The 12097-nt window shown below is 42.3% G+C and overlaps 1 protein-coding gene across 3 annotated transcripts in view; it reads right to left on the reverse strand.

Annotated features, from left to right (window-relative positions):
* Window positions 1–12097, reverse strand: part of ADK (adenosine kinase) — a 604808-nt gene that overhangs the window by 525001 nt on the left and 67710 nt on the right. Inside the window, exon 1 of one of the 3 annotated variants that reach the window (XM_053692149.1) lies at window positions 74–224. The exons of the other annotated variants lie outside the window; for them this stretch is intronic. Within the exon in view, the coding sequence (XP_053548124.1) occupies window positions 74–87 (14 nt within the window). The 5' untranslated portion in view covers window positions 88–224. Of the gene's footprint in view, window positions 1–73; window positions 225–12097 lie in introns of those variants that run through there. 3 annotated transcript variants of the gene reach the window in all.

Here is a 12097-nt window from a genome sequence, read left to right on the forward strand (position 1 = left end):
ATGTCAAAAGTTGTCCCTTTCAGCACAGCCCATAGCAGCATGCAGAGGCTGCACAGCTGGCAGAAGACGTTACCTTAAAGCTGGCATGCTGTCTGGCTGGCAGAGCCCGGATGATGAGAAGAGGTGGTGTGGTGAGACAGGAGCTCTGGCACTAGCTTCTGTAAGCAGCGTGCTCCCCTACAAACCTCAGTGTATATCAGATGCCACCAGGAACCGGAAGCCCCGCCCTACCCTGCGCTCATTGGCTAAGGCGCGCCAACTTAACGTTCTGTGGCTGCAGCCTGAGCATGAGGGCCCCAGCTACTGGGCAGCACAGCATGTTCTGACCCACATAACAAGCCCCTTATCTCCCACATCAGGGTGAGTCTGACAGGCGATTCTAGGAGATACCCCGGGGTCTTGCCTATCTGTCGCCAAACGTGTTCTGCTGAATGCCTACTGACGACTTGAAGATAAAACATCTGCTGATTTGACATATCAATGTTTATGAGCTTTACATTTGGGATTCATTCACCACTATTTAACTAGCCCTTTTAAACATGGACGTATAAACTACAGTGTAAATTAACACGAACATGCTATAGTGCATCAAAGAATCTAATACATCTATTAAAACCTCTGAAATAGGCAGAGTCAGCACCCTCCTGTGCGTGTTTATTTATAATTAACAAAAATGCTACACCGAGCAGTAATATAATTCACAATATGGCTATGTCCTTGTTTTAAGAGAAACTAGACAAACATTGCTAAATACCAAATATTTCATCAGCCTAAAACACACACACACACACATATATATAACACAATACTATTTGAAAGCTGTACTTTGAAATATAAAACAGAACAAGTTGCACTTGCTAAACAAGAGGACCTGGATATGTAGACATGAAGTAACAGAGCTTTCCCCCATTAAACTCTCAAGTTGTCTAGAAGCTAGCACACATATTACACTGATTACAAGTGGTCTAACCTGCTAGTTGTAACAATCATATTCCACACAGCCTTGTCTGCACACCCTCTATCTGTCCCCAATTATCCTCAGCAGAAGCTATAGATAAAAGGAAAACCTAGGTTCCAACAAGGTGGTACCCATTATTATATAGAAACTCAGTGGAAATGAGAAAATCTTAATTTTCAGAATTAATAACGTCAAAATTCACACATGCAATTTTGAACGTTCCAATTTACTTCTATGTAACAAAGAATACCAAGAGCACAAAGCAAATATGATAAAGATTAAACCTAGGTAGGTTGATGGGAGCATGCACGTGTCTATAGCGGCAGTGTTTGTAACAATGCATAACACTGCTAGAAACAGTGTTGTAAACAATGCTGCCAGAGGGCTTAACCCTTTGATGACAGGGTTAATTTGTCTAAGTCGGAACAACGTTCCAATGTAAATAAATTGAAATCCCGCAATCAATGATGGGATCGGGTCAGGGGGCATCCCTATGACGCTAGGCATGCCCTCCAGAACGTGATCGAATCCTGGAAGCGCCATTGGCTTCATTACAGCCAAACGGCTAGGACGTTCTATTCTGTCCTAATGTTGCTAAAGCTCAGCGAGGTTAGGACGGAATAGAATGTCATAACGGCGTTAAAAGGTTAAGACAATGTTTCTCAACCGCGGTCCTCAAGAATACCCCCAACAGGCCAGGTTTCCATTATGGCTGAACCAGTGCACAGGTGAAGTAATCAGTTGACCAGTAACAATGGTTACTAACCTGCTCTCATCCATGAGCTGATTATTTCACCTGTGTGCTCTGGTTCAGCTATAATGAGGACTGCAGTTGAGAAACAAAGGCTTAAAGGGACACTGAACCCAAATTTTTTATTTCGCTATTCAGATAGAGCATGCAATTTTAAGCAACTTTCTAATTTACTCCCATTATCGAATGTTCTTCATTCTCTTGGTATCTTTATATGAAATGCAAAAATGTAAGCTTAGATGCCAGCCCATTTTTGGTGAACAACCTGGGTTGTTCTTGCTGATTGGTGGATAAATTCATCCACCAATGAACAAGTGCTTTCCAGGGTACTGAACCAAACAAATAGCTTAGATGCCTTCTTTTTCAAACAAAGATAGCAAAAGAACAAAGAAAAATGATAATAGGAGTAAATTAGAAAGTTGGTTAAAATTGCATGCTCTATCTGAATCATGAAAGAAACAATTTGGGTTCAGTGTCCCTTTAAGGGACATGAAACTCAAAATGTTTTCTCTTTCATGATTTAGTCAGAGTATACCATTTTAAACACCTTTCCAATTTACTTCTATTATTTAATTTGCTTCCTTCACTTGTTATACTTTGCTGAAAGGTTGATCTTGGAAATCTCAGGAGCAGCAAAGAACCTAGGTTCTAGCTGCTGATTGGTCTCCTCATATAAATAGCACACCTGAGCTCACCTAAGATTACTATTTAACAATGGTTACCAATTCAAAAACAAAATTTATGCTTACCTGATAAATTTATTTCTCTTGTGGTGTATCCAGTCCACGGGTTCATCCATTACTTGTGGGATATTCTCCTTCCCAAAAGGAAGTTGCAAAGAGGACACCCACAGCAGAGCTGTCTATATAGCTCCTCCCCTAACCCCCACCTCCAGTCATTCAACGAAGACAAGTAAGAAAAAGGAGAAACTATAGGGTGCAGTGGTGACTGTAGTTTTAAAAAAACAAACACCTGCCTTAAAGTGACAGGGCGGGCCGTGGACTGGATACACCACAAGAGAAAGAAATTTATCAGGTAAGCATAAATTTTGTTTTCTCTTGTAAGGTGTATCCAGTCCACGGGTTCATCCATTACTTGTGGGATACCAATACCAAAGCTTTAGGACACGGATGAAGGGAGGGACAAGGCAGGAACTTAAATGGAAGGCACCACTGCCTGTAAGACCTTTCTCCCAAAAATAGCCTCCGAGCCCAGAGGCAGAACGTTTCTTCACTTTCTGCGATGAGATTTTTTTTAGTGAAAAGTTTTCTGCAGGTAATTTTTAAATAAAATTCAATTTTAAATTAGACAGTTACACTAAGGCACCAGTTTAATTGCAATGTGTTGGTTAACTGAAGAATTAAGCAATATTTTATGTTTTATAATATAGAGCAGTAGTTGAAAATTGCATTGCAAATTAGCTGCATCCAAAAAAACAGAAATTTTAAAATGTCTCTAATAAATCTGTTTCCTTTTCTCTTGATCTAACATAGAAATGTAGTAATAAAAATATGCAGTGCTCTTACATTCAGAATAAACAGCTAGGCAGACTGGGAAAGGCTAAGGGGCGGGTTTGAAAAAAATCTCAGAGCCAGTCAACAAGCAATGCGCTATTGCATATTTGACTGCTCACTTCAAACAGCAGTTTGCCCTGGATGCACTGTGTTAAGGAAAATTTGCACAGTGCAGCCAGAGCACAGCTCTGTTTGAAGAGAATAGTCTAATGTGGAGCAGCACTACAAAGTTTAAGTGCTAACCGTTCCTGCATGTGTCCTGTTCTTTCTGCAGACATGCTGCATTTTCTGCGATGACATCTCACATCACTGTATGTTCTGCCTTGGGGCCTCCGAGGAAGCAAAAGTATCACATTTCTAGAATTTAGAAAACGTATGAAGCGAAGACCAAGTCGCCGCCTTACAAATCTGTTCAACAGAGGCCTCATGTTTAAAGGCCCAAGTGGAAGCTACCGCTCTAGTAGAATGTGCTGTAATTCTTTCAGGAGGCTGCTAGCCAGCAGTCTCATAAGCTAACCGGATTATGCTTCTCAGCCAAAAAGAAAGAGAAGTTGCCGAAGCCTTTTGGCCTCTCCTCCTTCCAGAGTAGACAACAAACAATGCAGATGTTTGACGAAAATCCTTAGTAGCTTGTAAATAAAACTTTAAAGCACGAACCACGTCAAGATTGTGTAACAGACGTTCCTTCTTTGAAGAAGGATTAGGACACAGTGACGGAACAACTATTTCCTGATTGAAATTCTTATTAGATACTACCTTAGGAAGACACCCAGGTTTGGTACGCAAAACTACTTTATCTGCATGGAAGATCAGATAAGGGGAATGTGATATACCTTTAAGGTATATCCCCTCCTTCACCTCTGACCCTTTATAAGGCTTCCTGTTTTGCTCATTCCTTGCCTGAATATTGAAGGACTAACGCTACCACAGCTACTAACACCTTCTGGCTCACCTAGCTATAAGCGTTGTATTACCCGTTTAGGGTCCTAAAACTTGCCACAATTCTATCAACAATTTATCGCCTAAATTTTCATTCTCTCTCCTAAGGACAAGATTATTGCTCTCACGTAACTTCCCTTTACTCAGAAAACCGAAGTTACCTCTTCATTGTCAGAAGTCAGCCTCTGCTTACATGTTAAACAGAGATCGCTGCTACCACTGGACTGGAAGTGAGACACAAACACACGCTTCAGTCTCAGCTCGCAACGCTCTACGCCAAACAGGTATTAAACAGAACTGTCTCATAATACTATCAAGACGAACTGTGACTAATCCCTATTTACGCTATTCATAGCCATCTCAGAATGAGAACCAACAAACTTGCTTAACTTGGTGAACTTACCGTTATCTGTTTTGGTTATATTTGTTCCTTGTAAATATTGATCCGCTCCGTTTTTATCTGTGTGAACTGGCGTACCTGAGTGAAGAGAGTGTGTGTGTGTGTGTGTGTGAAGGCTACAATCAAGCTGTTCGCTTACCTATGTTTACCCACTAGAAGATAATAATCTTACCAAGTAACTCTTACCTAACTACTGATCTATATATATGCTCTAGGAGACACAAGTATCGAAGCAGTCACACTGTTTCTTTCTCTTGCTGTATTATTAAAACACGCTCACTGTAACTTTTTCCCTGAGTAAAAGGATATTTCTGGGGTCTGTTTACATAAGAGCAACAAACTATATAATTCTCATAGAAGGCATAAACAGAATTGTTACAGGGAATCACACTGTAAGGCAGATAACTCTGAAAATCTTCGAGCCGAAGAGATAGTTACTAAGAACAGAACTTTCCAAGATAAAAACAGAATTTATGCTTACCTGATAAATTACTTTCTCCAACGGTGTGTCCGGTCCACGGCGTCATCCATAACTTGTGGGAATATTCTCTTCCCCAACAGGAAATGGCAAAGAGCACAGCAAAAGCTGTCCATATAGTCCCTCCCAGGCTCCGCCCCCCCAGTCATTCGACCGACGGTTAGGAGAAAAAAAGGAGAAACTATAGGGTGCCGTGGTGACTGTAGTGTATAGAGAAAGAAATTTTTCAAACCTGATTAAAAAACCAGGGCGGGCCGTGGACCGGACACACCGTTGGAGAAAGTAATTTATCAGGTAAGCATAAATTCTGTTTTCTCCAACATTGGTGTGTCCGGTCCACGGCGTCATCCATAACTTGTGGGAACCAATACCAAAGCTTTAGGACACGGATGAAGGGAGGGAGCAAATCAGGTTACCTAAACAGAAGGCACCACGGCTTGCAAAACCTTTCTCCCAAAAATAGCCTCCGAAGAAGCAAAAGTATCAAATTTGTAGAATTTGGCAAAAGTGTGCAGAGAAGACCAAATCGCTGCCTTACATATCTGATCAACAGAAGCCTCATTCTTGAAGGCCCATGTGGAAGCCACAGCCCTAGTAGAGTGAGCTGTGATTCGTTCAGGAGGCTGCCGTCCGGCAGTCTCATAAACCAATCGGATGATGCTTTTCAGCCAGAAAGAAAGAGAGGTAGCAGTAGCTTTTTGTCCTCTCCTCTTACCAGAATAAACGACAAACAAAGAAGAAGTTTGTCTGAAATCCTTTGTTGCTTCTAAATAGAACTTTAAAGCACGGACTATATTTAAATTGTGTAACAAACGTTCCTTCTTTGAAACTGGATTCGGACACAAAGAAGGAACAACTATTTCCTGGTTAATGTTCTTGTTGGAAACAACTTTTGGAAGAAAACCAGGCTTGGTACGCAAAACAACCTTATCTGAATGGAACACCAGATAGGGTGGGTCACACTGCAAAGCAGATAATTCAGAAACTCTTCTAGCAGAAGAAATAGCAACCAAAAACAAAACTTTCCAAGATAGTAACTTGATATCTATGGAATGTAAGGGTTCAAACGGAACCCCTTGAAGAACTGAAAGAACTAAATTTAGACTCCAGGGAGGAGTCAAGGGTCTGTAAACAGGCTTGATTCTAACCAAAGCCTGTACAAAAGCTTGTACATCTGGCACAGCTGCCAGTCGTTTGTGTAACAAGACAGATAAAGCAGAAATCTGTCCTTTTAGAGAACTCGCTGACAATCCCTTATCCAAACCTTCTTGGAGAAAGGAGAGGATCTTAGGAATTTTAATCTTACTCCAGGAGAATCCCTTGGATTCACACCAACAGATATATCTTTTCCATATTTTATGGTAAATCTTTCTAGTCACAGGTTTTCTGGCTTGGACCAGAGTATCTATCACTGAATCTGAAAACCCACGCTTGGATAAAATCAAACGTTCAATTTCCAAGCAGTCAGCTGCAGAGAAACTAGATTTGGATGTTCGAATGGACCTTGTACTAGAAGATCCTGTCTCAAAGGTAGCTTCCATGGTGGAGCCGATGACATATTCACCAGGTCTGCATACCAAGTCCTGCGCGGCCACGCACGAGCTATCAGAATCACAGAGGCCTTCTCCTGTTTGATCCTGGCTACAAGCCTGGGAAGGAGAGGGAATGGAGGAAACGCATAAGCTAGGTTGAACGACCAAGGCGCCACTAATGCATCCACCAGATTCGCCTTGGGATCCCTGGATCTGGACCCGTAGCAAGGAACCTTGAAGTTCTGACGAGACGCCATCAGATCCATGTCTGGAATGCCCCATAATTGAGTCAACTGGGCAAACACCTCCGGGTGAAGTTCCCACTCCCCCGGATGGAAAGTCTGACGACTCAGATAATCCGCCTCCCAGTTGTCTACTCCTGGGATGTGAATTGCAGATAGGTGGCAGGAGTGATCCTCCGCCCATTTGATGATTTTGGACACCTCTCTCATCGCCAAGGAACTCTTTGTTCCCCCCTGATGGTTGATGTAAGCTACAGTCGTCATGTTGTCTGACTGGAATCTTATGAATCCAGCCTTCGCTAGTTGAGGCCAAGCCCGGAGAGCATTGAATATCGCTCTCAGTTCCAGGATGTTTATCGGGAGAAGAGACTCTTCTGGAGACCATAGACCCTGAGCTTTCAGGGAATCCCAGACCACGCCCCAGCCTAATAGACTGGCGTCGGTCGTGACAATGACCCACTCTGGTCTGCGGAAACTCATTCCCTGGGACAGGTGATCCTGGGTCAACCACCAACGAAGTGAGTCTCTGGTCATCTGGTCTACTTGAATCATTGGAGACAAGTCTGTATAGTCCCCATTCCACTGCTTGAGCATGCACAGTTGTAATGGTCTTAGATGAATTTGAGCAAAAGGAACTATGTCCATTGCTGCAACCATCAACCCTACTACTTCCATGCACTGAGCTATGGAAGGCTGCAGAATAGAGTGAAGAACTTGACAAGCGTTTAGAAGCTTTGACTTTCTGACTTCTGTCAGGAAGATCTTCATTTCTAAAGAATCTATTATTGTTCCCAAAAAGGGAACTCTTGTCGACGGAGACAGGGAACTCTTTTCTACGTTCACCTTCCACCCGTGAGATCTGAGAAAGGCTAGAACAATGTTTGTATGAGCCTTTGCTTTGGAAAGAGACGACGCTTGGATTAGAATGTCGTCCAGATAAGGTGCCACTGCAATACCCCTTGGTCTTAGGACCGCTAGAAGGGACCCGAGCACCTTTGTGAAAATCCTTGGAGCAGTGGCTAGCCCGAATGGGAGAGCCATGAACTGGTAATGTTTGTCCAGAAAGGCGAACCTTAGGAACTGATGATGATCTTTGTGGATAGGAATATGTAGATACGCATCCTTTAAATCCACGGTAGTCATAAATTGACCCTCCTGGATTGTAGGTAAAATTGTTCAAATGGTTTCCATTTTGAACGATGGAACTCTGAGAAATTTGTTTAGAATTTTTAAATCCAGAATTGGTCTGAAAGTTCCCTCTTTTTTGGGAACTACAAACAGATTTGAGTAAAACCCCTGACCTTGTTCCACAGTTGGAACTGGGTGTATCACTCCCATCTTTAACAGGTCTTCTACACAATGTAAGAATGCCTGTCTCTTTATTTGGTTTGAAGATAAGTGAGACATGTGGAACCTTCCCTTTGGGGGTAGTTCCTTGAATTTTAGAAGATAACCCTGAGAGACTATTTCTAGTGCCCAGGGATCCTGAACATCTCTTGCCCAAGCCTGAGCAAAGAGAGAGAGTCTGCCCCCTACTAGATCCGGTCCCGGATCGGGGGCTACCCCTTCATGCTGTTTTGGTAGCAGCAGCAGGCTTCTTGGCCTGTTTACCCTTGTTCCAGCCTTGCATTGGTTTCCAAGCTGGTTTAGTCTGGGAAGCGTTACCCTCTTGTCTAGAGGCTGCAGAGTTGGAAGCCGGTCCGTTCCTGAAATTGCGAAAGGAACGAAAATTGGACTTATTCTTAGCCTTGAAAGGTCTATCTTGTGGGAGGGCATGGCCCTTTCCCCCAGTGATGTCTGAAATAATCTCTTTCAATTCTGGCCCAAAAAGGGTCTTACCTTTGAAAGGGATATTAAGCAATTTTGTCTTGGAAGATACATCCGCCGACCAAGACTTTAGCCAGAGCGCTCTGCGCGCCACAATTGCAAACCCTGAATTTTTTGCCGCTAATCTCGCTAACTGCAAAGCGGCGTCTAAAATAAAGGAATTAGCTAAGTTAAGTGCGTGAATTCTGTCCATGACTTCCTCATACGGAGTCTCCCTACTGAGCGACTTTTCCAGTTCCTCGAACCAGAACCACGCCGCTGTAGTAACAGGAATAATGCACGAAATAGGTTGAAGGAGGTAACCTTGCTGTACAAAAATCTTTTTAAGCAAACCCTCCAATTTTTTATCCATAGGATCTTTGAAAGCACAATTGTCCTCAATAGGAATGGTCGTGCGCTTGGCTAGTGTAGAAACCGCCCCCTCGACCTTAGGGACTGTTTGCCATAAGTCCTTCCTGGGGTCGACCATAGGGAACAATTTCTTAAATATAGGAGGAGGGACAAAAGGTATGCCTGGCTTCTCCCACTCCTTATTCACTATGTCCGCCACCCGTTTAGGTATCGGAAAAGCATCAGGGTGCACCGGGACCTCTAGGAATTTGTCCATCTTGCACAATTTTTCTGGGATGACCAGATTGTCACAATCATCCAGAGTAGATAGCACCTCCTTAAGTAATGCGCGGAGATGCTCTAATTTAAATTTAAATGTCACAACATCAGGTTCTGCCTGCTGAGAAATTCTTCCTGTATCAGAAATTTCCCCATCTGACAAACCCTCCCTCACTGCCACTTCAGATTGGTGTGAGGGTATGACAGAAAAATTATCATCAGCGCCCTCCTGCTCTACAATGTTTAAAACAGAGCAATTGCGCTTTCTCTGAAATGCTGGCATTTTGGATAAAATATTTGCTATGGAGTTATCCATTACTGCCGTCAATTGTTGCATAGTAACAAGCATTGGCGCGCTAGAAGTACTAGGGGTCGCCTGCGCGGGCATAACTGGTATAGACACAGAAGGAGATGATGTAGAACTATGTCTACTTCCTTCATCTGAGGAATCATCCTGGGCAACTTTACTATTTGTGACAGTACTGTCCTTACTTTGTTTGGACGCTATGGCACAATTATCACACATATTTGAAGGGGGAACCACATTGGCTTCCATACATACAGAACATGATCTATCTGAAGGCACAGACATGTTAAACAGGCTTAAACTGGTTAATAAAGCACAAAAACCGTTTTAAAACAAAACCGTTACTGTCTCTTTAAATGTTAAACAGGGCACACTTTATTACTAAATATGTGAAAAACTATGAAGGAATTATCCAATCTTTACCAAATTTTCACCACAGTGTCTTAATGCATTCAAAGTATTGCACCCCAATTTTCAAGCTGTTAACCCTAAAAATGTGGAAACCGGAGCCGTTTACAATTTTAACCCCCTTACAGTCCCAGCCACAGCCTTTGCTGCGACTTCACCAATCCCAGGGGGGTATACGATACCAAATGAAGCCTTTTAGGAACGTTTTCAGATTCCAGACCCTCACACATGCAGCTGCATGTACTGTTCTCAAAAGTAACTGCGCAGTAATGGTGCGAAAATGAGGCTCTGCCTACTACAGAGAAAGGCCCTTCCTGACTGGGAAGGTGTCTTAACAAGTGCCTGGCGTTAAAAACGTTCCCCAATGTTATAAAAGTGTGAAATTCAACTTCAAACTGCATATAATACTTAAATAAAGCAATCGATTTAGCCCCTAAAAGTACCAGTTTATAGCCCATAATAAGCCCTTTATTCTGTTTGAGACTAAGAAAATGGCTTACCGATCCCCATGAGGGAAAAATGACAGCCTTCCAGCATTACACAGTCTTGTTAGAAAAATGGCTAGTCATACATTGAGCAGAAAAGTCTGCAAACTGTTCCCCCCAACTGAAGTTCTCTAACAGCAATCGATTTTAGTTACTGCTGCTAAAATCATACTCCTCTTTTAAACAGAACTCTTCATCTCTTTCTGTTTCAGAGTAAATAGTACATACAAGCACTATTTTAAAATAACAAACTCTTGATAGAAGAATAAAAAACACCACATACTCTTCACCATCTCCGTGGAGATGCTACTTGTTCAGAGCGGCAAAGAGAATGACCGGGGGGGGCGGAGCCTGGGAGGGACTATATGGACAGCTTTTGCTGTGCTCTTTGCCATTTCCTGTTGGGGAAGAGAATATTCCCACAAGTTATGGATGACGCCGTGGACCGGACACACCAATGTTGGAGAAAGCTTGATATCTATGGAATGCAAAGGTTCAAACGGAACCCCTTGAAGAACTTTAAGAAACTAAATTTTTTTTATTTTTTTTTTATTTATCATTTTTATTGAGGTTTAGTTAAAGACATACATAGATCATAATAACACATTCTTTTGTCATATGAAATAAGGCTTCAATGTTACAGGAGTAATAAAATAAACATGCCAGAGACGTTTAGCCAACAATTTACATAATTTGCGAACATTAAACAGATAAGATGCTAATCTTTCAGGAACCTTCTACATGACACATTAGATTACTCTTGGGCCAACAAAAGTAGCAGGAGATAATGTAGCGAAAGAAGGAACCTGTAACCAAGGAGACCACTTTTTGATCTCAATGATAAACCTCTATTTTTTAAGTTTAACAACAATTTTGTTCTTGAGGACCTGAAGATTCATATAACATAAGACATGAGGGGTGTTAACTAGGAGTACTAATGAATCCACAGGACTACTCATAATTTATGTAGATTCAAGCGTATAGCAACTGTCTTGAAATAAATAGGGTAGGTAGAGTATAACCAATATATATAATGCTATGAAAAAACAGAATTTATGTTTACCTGATAAATTACTTTCTCCAACGGTGTGTCCGGTCCACGGCGTCATCCTTACTTGTGGGATATTCTCTTCCCCAACAGGAAATGGCAAAGAGCCCAGCAAAGCTGGTCACATGATCCCTCCTAGGCTCCGCCTACCCCAGTCATTCGACCGACGTTAAGGAGGAATATTTGCATAGGAGAAACCATATGGTACCGTGGTGACTGTAGTTAAAGAAAATAAATTATCAGACCTGATTAAAAAACCAGGGCGGGCCGTGGACCGGACACACCGTTGGAGAAAGTAATTTATCAGGTAAACATAAATTCTGTTTTCTCCAACATAGGTGTGTCCGGTCCACGGCGTCATCCTTACTTGTGGGAACCAATACCAAAGCTTTAGGACACGGATGAAGGGAGGGAGCAAATCAGGTCACCTAAATGGAAGGCACCACGGCTTGCAAAACCTTTCTCCCAAAAATAGCCTCAGAAGAAGCAAAAGTATCAAACTTGTAAAATTTGGTAAAAGTGTGCAGTGAAGACCAAGTCGCTGCCCTACATATCTGATCAACAGAAGCCTCGTTCTTGAAGGCCCATGTGGAAGCCAC

Source organism: Bombina bombina, chromosome 9 (genome assembly GCF_027579735.1).
Source record: "Bombina bombina isolate aBomBom1 chromosome 9, aBomBom1.pri, whole genome shotgun sequence".
Taxonomy (NCBI): Eukaryota; Metazoa; Chordata; class Amphibia; order Anura; family Bombinatoridae; genus Bombina; species Bombina bombina.